Source organism: Anomaloglossus baeobatrachus, chromosome 5 (assembly GCF_048569485.1).
Source record: "Anomaloglossus baeobatrachus isolate aAnoBae1 chromosome 5, aAnoBae1.hap1, whole genome shotgun sequence".
NCBI lineage: Eukaryota > Metazoa > Chordata > Amphibia > Anura > Aromobatidae > Anomaloglossus > Anomaloglossus baeobatrachus.
In genome coordinates, this window is record NC_134357.1 from 487,643,644 (window position 1) to 487,659,658 (window position 16,015).

A 16,015-nucleotide genomic window follows, 5' to 3' on the forward strand; every position below is an offset into this window, starting at 1 on the left:
AATGGACGCCGAAGCAGAAATCGGGCCCCTTCCCCTTTGTATACACATATTTGTTCATACAGTAGACAGTAGTATATGTACATGTATTGCTATACATAGAAGCCCCTATGCAGAATTATATACGGTCATGGCCAAAAAGTTGACACCTTTGAAATTTTTCTAGAAAATGAAGTATTTTTCTAAGACAATTATTGCAATTACACGTGTTTTGTCATACATGTTTATTTCCTTTGTGTGTATTGGAACAACAGAATAAAAAAAACAAATAGTAAAAAAAGCAAACTGGACATAATTTTACACAAAACTCCAAAAATTGGCCAGACAAAAATGTTGGCACCCTTAGCTTAAAATTTTTGTTGGCACGCCCTTTGGAATAAATAACTACAATCAATTTTTTCCTATAGCCATAACAAGCTTCTCCCCTTTTTATCCAGTTTCAGGTGTGATTTTCATATTGCCCCCCACCTGTTACTTGTCACAGGTGAGTTTGAATGAACATCACATTCTGGAAACAAAGTTATTTACCCACAATTTTGGAAAGGTGCCAACAATTTTGTCTGGACCATTTTTGGGGTTTTGTGTGAATTTATGTCCAATTTGCCTTTTTTCCTCAGCTTTTTTGTGTTGTTCCAATACACACAAAGGAAATAACAAAAGTACGGTATATAAGTATAACAAAACACGTGTTAGGCTATGTGCGCACAGTGCGTTTTTGCACGTTTTTCGGGTGCGTTTTTGTATGTTTTTGGGCTCAAAACTGCATGACTTTCCTTCCCCAGCAAAGTCTGAGTTTTCATTTTTGCTGCCCGCACACAACTTTTTTTTAAGCTGCATTTTTGAGCTTAAAAAAAATGGACATGTCAATTATTTCCTGTGTTATTCTGCGTTTTCCCCCCATGCAATGCATTAGAAAAACGCAGAGTTCAAAAATGCAGCAAAACGCAGCAAAACGCGGTAAAAACGCATGCGTTTTTACCGGTGCTTTTTTTTGCACGTTTTCGACGTGGGTGCATTTTTATGCGTTTTTAGAGGCCAAAAATGTACAAAAGCGTCGCGTTAAAAAAAAATTGCTGTGTGCACATAGCCTAATTGCAATACATTTCTGATGAAAATACTTCATTTTGTGGAACAATTTCCAGGGTGCCAAGACTGAATATACTCATGCTTTAATACACAGGTATACATACATACCCATATACACATACAAACATACATGTATTCATACCCAGATATATAGTACATACCTATATAGACATACCTATATAGACTTCATAGTTTATGAAGTTTGGAGTGCCGATCCTTTATTTGCTGAAAATGGCAACTTTTTGGCTTTAAGAAACACTAAAAAAAATCATGAAAACATAATGTGCTAGCCAATATCGGTAACTTTTCAAGACCAAACAAGGGGAAAAAATTATGGAATCACTCAATTATGAGTAAAAAATTATGGAATCACCCTGTAAATTTTCATTCCCAAAACTAAAATCTGCATCAAAAGATCTGCTCATTAGTCTGCATCTAAAAAGGAGTGATCACACCTTGGAGAGCTGTTGCACCAAGTGGACTGACATGAATCATGGCTCCAACATGAGAGATGTCAGTTGACACAAAGGAGAGGATTATCAAACTCTTAAAAGAGGGTAAATCATCACGCAACGTTGCAAAAGATGTTGGTTGTTCACAGTCAGCTGTGTCTACAATCTGGACCAAATGCAAGCAACATGGGAATGTTGTTAAAGGCAAACATACTGGTAGACCAAGGAAGACATCAAAGATTCAAGACAGGAAACTTAAAGCAATATGTCTCCAAAACAGGAAATGCACAACAAAACAACGAGGAACGAATGGGAGGAAACTGGAGTCAATGTCTGTGACCGAACTTAAGAAACCATCTATAGAAAATGGGATTTATGTACAGAAGAGCTAAACAATAAAAAGATGATTGCCTGAAGAGAACATGTAATTTTCCACAATCATTGATGATATGGGGTTGCATGTCAGGTAAAGGCACTGGGGAGATGGCTGTCATTACATCTTCAATAAATGCCCAAGTTTGCATTGAAATTTTGGACACTTTTCTTATTTCATCAATTGAAAAGATATTTGGGGATGATGAAATCATTTATCAAGATGAAAATGCATCCTGCCATAGAGCAAAAACTGTGAAAACCTTCCTTGAAAGAACACACATGAGGTCAATGACATGGCCTGCAAATAGTCCGGATCTCAATCCAATTGAAAATCTTTGGTGGAAGTTGAAGAAAATGGTCCATGACAAAGCTCCAACCTGCAAAGCTGATCTGGCAACAGCTGATCTTCACATCAGTGAAAGTTGGAGCCAGATTGATAATGATACTATTTGTCACTCATTGAGTCCATGCCATTGAGACTGCAAACTGTTATAAAAGCCAGAGGTGGTGCAACAAAATACTAGTGATGTATTAAAGTGGTTTTTTGTTTATTTGTTTTTCATGATTCCATAATTTTTCCCCCTGTTTGGTCTTGAAACAGTTACTGTTGGCTAGCACATTATGTTTTCATGATATTTTTTTTTAGTGTTTCTTAAAGCCAGAAAGTTGCCATTTGAAATGACTTTAGTTTTGTGCCATGTCTGTGATCTGCTTTTTTTTAAAAACAAAAGTAAACAACTGAATGAACATCCTCAGAACCAGGTGAGTCCATAATTTTTGCCAGTGGTTGTATGTGTATATACATATACATGACCAGATGACATCTCAATATTTAGTCACATTACACTATCTTTTACAGATCTACAATGAAATGATCCGAGACTTATTGAACCCGGCCCTGGGCTACCTGGATCTACGAGAGGACTCGAAGGGAGTAATTCAAGTAGCTGGGATAACAGAGGTGTCTACCATTAACGCCAAAGAGGTGACAGTATAAATTTTCTCATAAATGATACATTTGCAAATTAGGATTTTTGACCTGTAGGGGGCGCAGAGACCATAATTTGCATCATCCCCAATGTGTCACTTTTCAGCTGTAGCAAACATTGTATTCCAGTACTGCTATTTTGCCATATTTCATTCTCTTCTGCTTGTTTACCCAGCTAGGTTATGTACAGTATGTTATTTTAGGAAAATTGTCTGTGATCAAGGCTTGTGGAGCAAAATATAGTGGAATGGTATTGGTTACCGTACAGTGCACAAATAATATCTTAATACAGTAGACTGCCTCCATAATGCAATGCAACTCCAAAGTAACACAATAATACCGCCATACAGTGCACAGATAATATTTACATACAGTATAGTGCCTCCATATAATGCCATACGAGATCTAATTAACACAATAATACCACCATACAGTGCACAAATAATATCTACGTACACTATATAGTGCCTCCATATAATGCAATATAACACTAAAGTAACACAATAATGCCACAATACCATGCACAACTAATATCTAAATTGCCTCTGTATAATACAAGTTGACACCAAACAATACTACCACTATACAGTGCACAAATAATATCTCTGTACAGTATAGTGCCTTCATATAATGCAATACAACACCAAACTAACACATTTATACTGCCATACAGTGCACAAATAATATTTATGTACAGTATAGTGACTCCATATAATGCAATAGCACACCAAACTAACACTATAATACTGCTATATAGTGCACAAATAATCTTTATGTACAGTATAGTGTCTTCATATAATGTATGCAACACCAAAGTAATACAATACTGCCATACAGTGCAAAATTAATATCTAAGAACTGTATAGTACCTCCATATAATGCAATATAACACCAAACTAACATAATAACATTGCAATACAGTGCACAAATAATGTCTACGTACAGTATAGTGTCTCCATATCATGCAATATAACACCAAAGTAACTATTGCCATGCAGTGCACAATGAAAAATGTCTTATTAAATGTGTTTAGTGACCTGTAATTTTCTCAATCCTTTTACATTGACATTTGACCACTAAATCTCTTCATCGATTTAGATCATGCAGCTACTAATGAAAGGAAACAAGCAGAGGACCCAGGAGCCAACGGCGGCCAATAAGACCTCGTCCCGCTCTCACGCCATCCTCCAGGTCACGGTACGGCAGAAGAGCCGGATCAAGAACATCACACAGGAGGTCCGCGTGGGGCGACTCTTCATGATAGACCTGGCCGGGTCAGAACGGGCCTCCCAGGTGATTCATGTAAACCCAAGATTACGGTATTAATGTCAAACCAATATAATAAAATCACAAACAGTCATGTGTAGTATAATAAAGACCATATCCCATAGACAGAAGGGAGCAAATCCCCAATAAAATGCCTTCTAATCTGCTATTTGTCCCTGGTGGACAAAAGAATTTGCTCCGTGTTCTTCAAGGCTTTTAATGAACATGCCCTTTTATTTGTAACCTGACACTTTGCTGAGGACAAAGCCGCTCTCCCAGCTCAGTGTAATCCTCAGCCCAGAGATGTGATGTGCGCTGATACACATCGCCACCTGCTGGGTCTAGCTGGTATTACTGTGAGTCGTGCGCTAGTGTATTAGGCTGCTTTCACACCTCCGGTTTTTGCAATGCGGCACAATCCGGCACTTTGCAGGAAAAACGCAACCGTTTTTTTTTTGCTGCCGGTTGCGTTTTTCCTGCATAGACTTTAATTAGTGCCGCATTGTGCCGCATGGCCTTGCGTTCCGTCCGGATTTTGCCGCATGCGGCAGATTTAGCCGATGCGGCGGCCGGATGGAACGTTGCCTGGCATATTTTTTCTTTGTCGCTCCATTGGGAGACCCAGACAATTGGGTGTATAGCTATTGCCTCTGGAGGCCACACAAAGTATTACACTTAAAAGTGTAAGGCCCCTCCCCTTCTGGCTATACACCCCCAGTGGGATCACTGGCTCACCAGTTTTGTGCTTTGTGCGAAGGAGGCAACACATCCACGCATAGCTCCACTTTTTAGTCAGCAGCAGCTGCTGACTATGTCGGATGGAAGAAAAGAGGACACATATAGTGTCCCCAGCATGCTCCCTTCTCACCCCACTGTATGTCGGAGGTGTTTGTAAGGTTGAGGTACCCATTGCGGGTACGGCGGCAGGAGCCCACATGCTGATTCCTTCCCCATCCCTTTTTACAGGGCTCTGGGTGAAGTGGGATTTACCGGTCTCCAGGCACTGAGACCGTGCTCCATCTACAGCCCCTGGAGAAGATGCTGGATGGAGCGGAGTACATCAGGGACATGGCCCTGCTTCCTCAAGGTACTCTGTGTCCCCGTGCATTTGGCGCTCACACCGCAGCATGCTGGGTGTTGTAGTGCGCCGGGGGACATCAGCGCTGCGGCGCCTGTGCCATAGCCTCATTCAGCTTAGCTGAAGCAGGCACACTTATGGGACTCGGCCGCGCCGGCCGCTGGGACTGCGGCACGGCTGGCACTTGTAGTGCGCCGGGGACTTCAGCGCGGCCTGCGCTTTTACGGCGGCCGCGCTGATAACTACAGTCCCCGGCTTTTGCGGCCTGCTTCCGTTCGTTCCCGCCCCCAGACCTGCCAGTCAGGAGAGGGGCGGGACGCTGCCCACATCTAGGACTCGGGCGCGCCGGCCGCTGGAACAGCGGCGCGGCTGGCACTTGTAGTGCGCCGGGGACTTCAGCGCGGCCCGCGCTTTTACGGCGGCCGCGCTGATAACTCGAGTCCCCGGCTTTTGCGGCCTGCTTTAGTTCGTTCCCGCCCCCAGACCTGCCAGTCAGGAGAGGGGCGGGACGCTGGCCACTTCTAGGGCGGTCGCGCCGGCCGCTGGGACTGCGGCGCGGCTGGCACTTGTGGTGCGCCGGGGACTTCAGCGCGGCCCGCGCTTTTACGGCGGCCGCGCTGTTAACTCGAGTCCCCGGCTTCTGGGCCTAGTCTCCCTTCGTTACCGCCCACAGCCCTGACAGTCAGGGTAGGGGCGTGACGCTGCATAGAGCAGAGCTGAGAGCTGGAGTATGTTTTGCATACTCCACCCCTCTCACTGTGTGCACTGTGAATCCGGATTCCCGCACTTTCTCAGGCACGCCCACGGCTTCCTTCTCTACAAGGACACCGGCAGCCATTAGTGTCAGTTTCTGTACGATACAGAGACAAGTGTGGAAGACCCTGGCATTCTGATAGTCACACAATCGCTGTAACAGGCGTTAAGCAGCACCTGTGGTGCTAACCCCACTAGTGCAGAAGTGCACTTATAGATATGCTTGTACTATATACATTGCACTGTTTGGTCGCACGTTGTATATACCCTCCTGGATTATGCGGAGGAGTTATCAGCATATTCTCTGTGTAAAACAAAGGTGCAGAACCACATGTTTTTCTATACAGCTGGTACAGCATGTACGGCTATACGGCCGGCAGGTACATAGACTCCCATTGTATGCACTAATGGCCAGGGGATGAGGACGGTGTCTGCAGTATTTACTGACAGTTTTTCTGAGACTATGGCTATGATACTAGAAGCCTAGCAGTCCGGACATGTCTCTCACAATATGGGCACTGTTGAATCATTGATCCATGGCCCCCCTCAGTGTGAATAACTAACAGCTCCGGGAATGTCACACACATCCCAGAGTCACGGCTCTGCACGGACGTCAGTCCCAGACAGCCTAAGTGGGCTCGCTATGAGCGGCCTCGGTTTCATCAGGGTCCTAACAGAAGGACTCGCTGTGTAATGAGGCGGAAGTAGCGGCTCAGGATTCTGATCCTGAGACCGCTCTCAATCTGGATACACCTGATTGTGACGCCATAGTAAATAATCTTATAGCGTCCATCTATAGAATGTGGGTTATTTCTCACAACTCCTCCAGTGGAGGAGTCAGCTTCACGTATTTTTCTGGACCACTCTGCCTTCAGAGAGGCAGTCCAGGAACACCACGCTTATCCAGATATGCGCTTCTCCAAACGGCTTAGGAAACACGCTATCCCTGTCCCCTGACTTGGTCAAGGACTGGACCCAATGTCCCGAGCGGCATCCTCCAATCTCCAGGCTTGTAGCTAGATCCATAGTTGCAGTGGGAGATGGAACTGCAAACTCAAAGATGCCACTGACAGACAGATGGATCTCTGGTCGAAAGCCATCTATGAGGCTGTCGGCGCACCGTTGGCTCCGGCATTCTCTCCCTTGGGGCACTCCAAGCTATTTCAGCTTGTCTTACACAGATTGACACGGTTACACGTACATCTGTGCCGCAGGTGGCATCCTTAACCTCTCAAATGTCTGCATTTGTTTCTTACGCGATTCAGGTTGTCCTGGACTCTGCGAACCGTGCGGCGGTAGTCTCCGCTACTCCGTGTTTTTAAGCAGAGCCTGGTCTGCTCGTTAAGTGAATGGAAGGCAGATTCTGCTTCCAAAAAAGGTTGCCTAACCAGTTGCCTTTTTCTGCTGACCGACTGTTTGGTGAGCGTTGGATGTAACCATCAAACAGTCCAGGGGTAAGGATTCATCCTTTCCTCAGCCCGGACACAACAAACCCCAACAGAGCAAGAGGCAGTCGGGGTTTTCGGCCTTTTCGAGGCTCGGGCAGGTCCCATTTTTCCTCGTCCAAGGTGGACTCAAAAGGATCAGAGGAGCTAAGATTCTTAGCGGGCTCAGTCTCGCCCAAAAAAGCGACAGTCGGAAAACCCGCTTCCAAGGCGGCTTCCTCATGACTTGCGGCCTCGGTCGGTAGCAGGCTCTCCCGCCTTGGCGATATTTAGCTGCCATAGGTCAATGACCATTGAGTGTGAGACATTCTGTCTCACGGGTACAGGATAGAGCTCACTTCTCGTCCTCCAACTCGATTCTTCAGAATTTCTCCACCTCCCGGCCGGGCCGCTGCTCTTCTGCAAACAGGGTGCACTCTATAGGCAGAAAGAGTGATGACCCCCGTTCCTCTTCAGGAACAAGGTCACGGTTTTTACCCCAAATTCTTTGCGGTACCTATAACAACGGGCCGTTCCGTCCCGTTCTGGATCTAAAAATGCTCAGCAAGCTCGTGGACACCAGGCGGTTCCGGATGGAATCCCTCCGCCATGTCATCGCCTCAAGGTCCCAAGGATATTTCCTAGCATCATTAGGCATCAAGGATGCTTATCCACACGTGCCGATTGATCCAGAGCACTAGCGTTTCTACGCTTCGTTATAGGAGACGAACACCCTCTGTTCGTAGCTCTACCTTCCGGCTAGCGACAGTCCAACTGGTCTTCGCCAAGGTCAGGGCAGCAGTAGTCACAGTCCTGCACTCTCAGGGTCACTCTGTGGTCCCGTATTTAGACGATCTACTTGTCAAGGCACTCTCTTAGGAAACATGCCAACACTGCCCGAACGTTGCGCTGGAGACTCTCTAGAGTTTTGGGTGGATCATCAACTTTTTAAAGTCAGATCCGACCCCGACCCTATCGATAACATATCTAGGCATAGAGTTTCTTACTCTCTCAGCGATAGTGAAGCTGCCGCTAGACAAACAGCATTCACTACGGGCTGCAAGCTCTTCTTTAAGAACCAGTCGCACACATTGACACGCCTCATGCACTTCCTACGTAAGATGGTAGCAATGGAGGCAGTTCCTTTCGCGCAGTTTTACTGCGTCCACTACAATGGGACATTCTCCGCCAATGGGACGAGGAGTCGACGTCCCTCAACAGAGTCGTCGTTCTTCTCAGGCGGCCAAGGAATCTCTACGGTGGTGGCTTCTTCTCACCTCTTGGTCAAAAAGAAGGTCCTTCCTATCCCCGTCCTGGGCGATAGTTACGACAGACGCGAGTCTATCAGGGTGGGGAGCAGTTTTTCTCCACTACAGCGCTCAGGGTACGTGGACTCAGCAAGAGTCCACTCTTCAGATCAATGTTCTTGAACACAGAGCAGTGTATCTTGCCCTACAATCCTTCCAACAGCGGCTGGAAAGCAAGCATATCCGACTTCAGTCGGACAGCTCCACAGCGGTGGCATACATCAACCACCAAGGAAGAACGCGCAACCGGCAAGCCTTCCAGGAAGTCCGGCAGGTTCTGATGTGGGTGGAAGACACGGCATCCACCATATCCACAATTCACATCCCAAGTGTGGAAACTAGGAAGCTGACTTCCTAAGTCGCTGAGGTGTGGCCGAAAGAGTATGGTCTCCTCACCCGGACGGGTTTCAGGAGATCTGGCGCCGCTGACAGAGGCCGGACGTCGATCTAATGGCGTCACGGCACAACAACAATGTGCCAGCTTCATGGCACGGTTTCACAATCATCGAGCTCTGGCGGCAAACGCCTTAGTTCAGCATTGGTCGCAGTTCCAGCTACCTTAGGTGCCACCTCTGGCATTGTTGCCCAGAGTACTGCGCTAGATCAAGACCGACTGCGGCCGCGCCATCCTCGTCGCTACAAATTGGCCGAGGATGTTGTGGTACTCGGTTCTGTGGTGCCTCACGGTAGGCTAACCGGGGGCACTACCAGACCAATCAGACTGGCTGTCTCAAGGGCCATTCTTCCATTTGGATTCTACGGCCCTCAACCGGATGGTGTGGCATTGAGTCCTGGAACCTAGTGTCGTCAGGATTACCTCAGGACGTGGTTGCCACCATGAGACAGGCTAGCATACCAACGTCCGCCAAGATTGACCACAGGACGTGGAAGATGTTCTTATCTCGGTGCTCGGCGCAGGGTGTTTCTCCCTGGCCGGTTGCATCGTCTATGTTTCCTTCCTTCCTGCAATCTAGGTAGGAAAATGGGTTGTCGCTCAGTTCCCTTTAGGGACAAGTCTCAGCGCTATCTGTATTTTTTCAGAAACGACGACTTCCTCAGGTACGCACGTTCCTACGGGGAGTTTGTCTTCTCAGCACTCCGTACAAGCGGCCGTTAGAGCCCTGAGATCTGAACAAGGTTCTAATTGCTCTCCAGATGCCGCCTTTCGAGCCTTTGAAGGATGTCTCCCTTCCCGTTTTTCACGGGAAGTGGCCTTCTAGTAACGGTCTCGTCTCTTAGGAGAGTTTCCGAGCTAGCAACGCTCTCATACAAACTCCCTTCCTGGTCCTTCACCAGGACAGAGTAGTTCTGCGTCCGGTTCCGGAATTTCTCCCTAAGGTGGTATCCCATTTTCATATCAATCAGGATATCACCTCACCTTCTTTGTGTCCTCGTCCAGTCCATCAATTTCAGAAAGATTTGCATCTGTTGGTTCTGGTGAGAGCACTCAGGTTCTACTTCCCGCATGGCGCTCCTGCGCCACCCGGATGCACTCTTTGTCGCTGGTCGGCGTAAACAGTCGCAAGCTTCCAGATCCACCCTTGCTCGGGGGCTCGAGGAACCAATTCTTGAAACCTACAGTTCTACTGGGCTTCTGGTTCTCTCAAGGCCGAAGGCCCATTCTACCAGAGCCGTGGGTGCATCCTGGGCATTACGGCACCAGGCTACGGCTCAGCAGGTGTGTCAGGCACCCACCTGGTCGAGTCTACTTACTTTTACCAAGCATTATCAGATGCATACCTACGCTTCGGCAGACGCCAGCCTAGGTAGATAAGTCATTCAGGCGGCGGTTGGCCACCTGTAGGAGAGGGCCGTTTGACGGCCCTATCATGAGGTATTCTTTTACCCACCCAGGGATTGCTTTTGGACATCCCAATTGTCTGGGTCTCCCAATGGAGCGACAAAGAAGAAGGGAATTTTGTTTACTTACCGTAAATTCCTTTTCTTCTAGCTCCAATTGGGAGACCCAGCACCCGCCCTGTTTTCTCGGGGTTTTTCTGTTTTTTCGGGTACACATGTTGTTCATGTGGTATGGTTCAGTTCTCCGATGTTTCCTCGGATTGAATTGGTCTTTAAACCAGTTATTGGCTTTCCTCCTTCTTGCTTTGGCACTAAAACTGGTGAGCCAGTGATCCCACTGGGGGTGTATAGCCAGAAGGGGAGGGGCCTTACACTTTTAAGTGTAATACTTTGTGTGGCCTCCAGAGGCAATAGCTATACACCCAATTGTCTGGGTCTCCCAATTGGAGCTAGAAGAAAAGGAATTTACGGTAAGTAAACAAAATTCCCTTCTTTGTGCAGCAAAAAAAAAACGCATCGCGCCGCATCCGGCCGATGCGCCGCTTTTCCCAATGCATCCCTATGGATGCCGGATGCGGCGCGATGCGGCAGACACCGCATCCGGCCGCTGCATGCGGTTTTTGCCACTGCACATGCTCAGTAGCATGCCGCAAGCGGCAAAAACCGGACGGGCCACATGTAAAAAACTTATGCAAAGGATGCGGTGTTTTCGCCACATCCGTTGCATAGGTTTCACAGCCGGATTGAGCCGCACGGCTCAAACCGGATGTGTGAAAGCAGCCCTAGTGATAATATACCGCAACATTGTGCACAGAATGTAATCGCTCACATGGGTTCTCATCTAGTAAAGCTCCTGTGTGTGTGCGTGTGCGTGTATATATCTATCTATACATAATATATACACAAATAAATATATATATATATGAGAGAGAGAGAGATATATAAAATTTAGTATCTTAACTTTTGAGATGGGTACATGTGTGTGCCGTGTATTGTAAAGTTATTTAATGCTTGTCAAGGAACCCACTGTCAACCACAGAGCTCCAATAACTGATTTTTACATTTCTCCAATAACAATTTTTCACAAGAAAGCGCAAGACAAAGACACACATGGTGCCCCACAACAGAACCAAGCACAGTACCCCATAACAGAGTAAGCTACAGTTGCCCCACAACTGCTAAGAACAGTGCCCTATAGGAGCACGCTAAAATGCCGCCATAACAGAGCTAATCACAGTGCCTCATTAATAAAATGAGCCACTGTGTCCCCACAACAGAGCCAAGAACATTGACCTAGAGTAGCGAACCAAAGTGCCTCCATAACCGAGCCAACCATAGTGCCTCATTAACAAAGTGAGCCACAGTGTTCCCACAACAGTGCCAAGAACATTGACTTAGAACAGCGAGCCGAATTGCCTCCATAATAGCCAACTGTCATCCACAGATTTATTTTTTCACAGTCCACACCTTTGTACAGTCAGCCAGACTTGATGTCCTCATAACAGTGCCAGCATCAGTGCTGCCATAATAATACCATCTACAGCCTTTCCATTAGAAGTCCCAGGTACAGTGATTCCACCTGTCACACTGTGTCCGTAGCAGTGCTAGTCGTAGTGCCCTTACAGCAGAGCCAGGCACAGTACCTCCAAGGTATTGGTATTATCAGTAACAGCCATAGTACCCCCACAATTTTGCCATTTTTCTTAACAAGTGAACTGTTATTTTTTCCCATTGCAGACGCAGAACCGAGGTCAGCGGATGAAGGAAGGGGCGCACATCAATCGCTCCCTGCTGGCGCTGGGCAACTGTATTAACGCCCTCAGTGACCGAGGCGTCAATAAGTACGTCAACTACCGAGACAGCAAGCTGACCAGACTCCTGAAGGTACCGTCCATCCAGTAAAGTCATTTACTTGCTACTGATCCTCAGCATCTTCTCAGATTGTCAGCTCTGTGGGCCAAAGTTGGCTTTACTTACCCTCGTTTTTATCATCAGGATTCCTTGGGCGGGAATAGCCGCACTGTAATGATCGCACACATAAGTCCGGCCAGCAGTGCCTTCGAGGAGTCCAGGAATACTCTCACCTACGCTGACCGTGCCAAAAATATCAAGACCCGGGTATGTACAATGCCCTCCTTTAAAGGGAAACTAACATTACCAATTCTCAGAATTGCTCCTGCTATCGTCAGGATTTCCCTTAGTCACAGACAGCGGGGTATTACTATATACCCAATCAGGTCACTACTAGTAAAATCTAGACCGTCCATGCAGACTTCCCCTGGTAGAGGTGAGTGAGTAGGACAATGTGCCACCTGCAGATAATAAGAGGCAGACATTAATTCTGGCACTCCTGACTGATAAGACATACCACCTACATTGTGGAAAGAGTAGCAAGCTGCAACTACTGGCACTCTCAAGTGGCAATCAAGGGTTGGTGATGTCTACGAGCTTAAGGAAAGTATGGTAGACACAGTGGTTGGCACTCTAGAGGAGCACCCATAGACTGGCATGGTGTATTGGTTGGTATTATGGTAGATGGCATTGCCTGGCAGTTACATTTTTTCCAGAAGACATCATAAATAACTTTCTGTTACCTCTTGACCGACTTGGTCTGGACTTAAACCACATGGATCAGGAACAGGTAAGTATTACAACGGTCATAGTGACAGCTCTTGCTCTTTTGGAAAACCTCTCACCATTTTCTATGGAACAGAATGGCTTTTAGGTAATATGCATTTTATAGACATACCATAGTGTTCCACAATCACACCAATTCTTCTTCTGTCCTTCAGGTGAAGCGGAACCTTCTCAATGTCTCGTACCACATTGCCCAGTATACCAGTATCATATCGGATCTAAGAAATGAGATTCAGAGACTCAAGGAAAAGATTGATGAGCAGGGGTTGAAGCAGATGAGGAATGAGAAGAGTGATATTCGCAACATCCAAGGTAATTTTTGGCTCCTTTCGATAAGTAAATCCTGTAGACTTCCAAGTAATAAACAACACTAACACCTCTAATATTATGTCCACCAGCTGAGGTCCAGCTCCATACTTTACCCTATGACAGACGGGAAATGGACCAACTCAGGGAGCAACTGATAAAGGCGTTTAGGGAACAGATGGACATTCGCAAACAGCTCATGGACCTGGAGAACAACCACATGGAGATACAGATGGAGACTTCTCGTCATTTCCTCATTATTGCTGAGTAGGTGGCAAATTGTACTCACACGTTGGTCAGGTATCATAGTGAGGTCGTTTGATCGACAGTTTTGGTCAATGGTTAGGTATTAGGGATCTAGCCCTATAGGGCAGCACTAATTACTTTAATCTATCTTATGGTTACAGCTGGGAGCAAGAAAAAACCCGTCGAGTCCGCAAGTGGCGAGAAGAGCTGAGGAGGGAATCTTATGGCAAAGATGATAGCGAAAAAGACTCGGACACTGGAGATGACCAGTCCGACATCATGGAGCCACCGGAGGTGATGGCGGCCAGGGAGAACGTTCACGCCCTGGTAGTTGATCAAAGCAAACTGCGTCGCCAAAAGGTACGAGTAAGCGCATCAATTTAGTAACTTGACCCTAGAGTTGGTGCAGATCAATACGCACGACCCGGTTTATCCACCATATCAGTTATCTTTGGCCACAGGACAGGAGTCATGAGAACTGCCTCTTACTTGACTGCCTACAATATTGTTTTTTGATCAGCCAGCCTGGCGTCAACGTCATATGTGCGTCATGATATTCCACCAGGCCAAGCAATCAAAAGAAGAGCCACAGATGCTGTCAGGTAAGAGGCAGTTCTCACAGCTTCCGTCAAGCGGCCACAGATTACTGACATGGCCGCTAGATGTGCTACATAACTGCCCGCCAATCTGGCCAAGGGTGTAGAATCCTAAGCAGGGGATGGGACTAACGTCTATTAAACAAAGAATTACCTAATGGGGTAAATTAACATGTTTTTGTTCTAAATTGGACAGTCTCTCAAAAAGAATATGTATACTTTTGCATACAAATGCAAAAATGCATGGGAATTTGGGAAGACAGTTTAGCACAGCTCGCTATAAAACACTCTGTAACTCCCATTCACTTTAATGGGAGTAACAGAAATGGGAATACCCCTTTTAAGTTCTGCTAAGTTTCATATTACTGTTTAATTCACATAAAAGAAGTGGTTGCGCTAGAAATTTCCAATGCAATGTTACAAGAGAAATGTAGTGGCTGTCACTCAGCTGAATATATGGAATACATTGGGTGGCTTGTATCCTTCCAAGTGAGAGCCGCTCTTACAAAGAGGCCCTCCACTCTGACTCAGAGAGCGACCCAACCTGGTGATCCCCTCTATGGAGTGTATAATAGGGCATATGGATAGGGGTTGTCTTCATAAGACAACCCCTTCAAGGGAATGCTCTGTGAATATTTATGCAGTCTGCATCTGTAGTAATATTATGTCTGGGTAGAGTTAGGGGTACTTTACACGTTGCGACATCGCTACCGATATATCGTCAGGGTCACGTCGTTAGTGACGCACATCCGGTGCCGGTAGCGACATCGCAACGTGTAAATCCTAGGTGCGACGATGAAGGAGCACAGAATTGTACAATATCGCTGATCTGTGTAACGTCGTTCATTTCCATAATGTCGGTTCGACCGCAGGTGCGATGTTGTTTGTCGTTCCTGCAGCTCCACACATCACTATGTGTAAACCCGCAGGAGCGACAAACATCTCCTTACCTGCGTCCCGACGGCAATGCGGAAGGAAGAAGGTGTGCGGGATGTTATGTCCCGCTCATCTCCACCCCTCCGCTTCTATTGGCCGGCCGATTAGTGACGTCGTGGTGATGTTGCTGTGACGCCGAACGCACCTCCCCCTTGTAGGAGGGATTGTTCGGCGGTCACAGCGACGTCGCCGAGCAGGTATGTGCATGTGAAGCTGCCGTAGCGATAATGTTTGCTACGGCAGCAAGCACCAGATATCGCATGTATGACGAGGGCGGGTGCTAACGCGCTTGACATCGCTAGCAATTGCTAGCGATGTCGCAACATGTAAAAGCCCGCCTTAGTCCTCCACTCTTTATCATATGCTTTCCAGATGGAATTGGAGAAGCGATTTAAAGAAATCCGGCAACGAGCAAGAAGACTAGAAGAGATTTTACCCAAAAGAATCAGTTCGGAGGAACAGAGAGAGGTCTTAAGCCTCTTATGTAAAGTACATGAACTGGAGATTGAAAATACAGAGATGCAGTCCCATGCATTGCTCAAAGACAACATGATCCGGCAGAAGAACTACATGGTGCAGAAGTTTGAGCAACATCGGTGTCTATGTGATGAGATCATCAAGCAGCAGAGACGCATCATCGCTGGTAAGGATTCCCATTGGGGTCCAGATACAATTGAAGGCCAATTTCCTAAGCGTGTAGGTTCTACTTTGGTCAACCAACACTAAACTGGGACTATTTCTGGGGGATCTTCTATCTGGGCTAGACAA

The 16,015-nt window shown here is 46.7% G+C and overlaps 1 protein-coding gene across 1 annotated transcript in view; it reads left to right on the forward strand.

The window, feature by feature from the left end:
- Positions 1-16,015, forward strand: part of KIF19 (kinesin family member 19) — a 105,728-nt gene that overhangs the window by 65,326 nt on the left and 24,387 nt on the right. The window contains exons 6-13 of the mRNA XM_075350686.1: positions 2,770-2,895; positions 3,997-4,191; positions 12,264-12,410; positions 12,522-12,644; positions 13,319-13,475; positions 13,562-13,736; positions 13,877-14,075; positions 15,620-15,890. Of these exons, the coding sequence (XP_075206801.1) occupies positions 2,770-2,895; positions 3,997-4,191; positions 12,264-12,410; positions 12,522-12,644; positions 13,319-13,475; positions 13,562-13,736; positions 13,877-14,075; positions 15,620-15,890 (1,393 nt within the window). The remainder of the gene's footprint in view (positions 1-2,769; positions 2,896-3,996; positions 4,192-12,263; positions 12,411-12,521; positions 12,645-13,318; positions 13,476-13,561; positions 13,737-13,876; positions 14,076-15,619; positions 15,891-16,015) is intronic.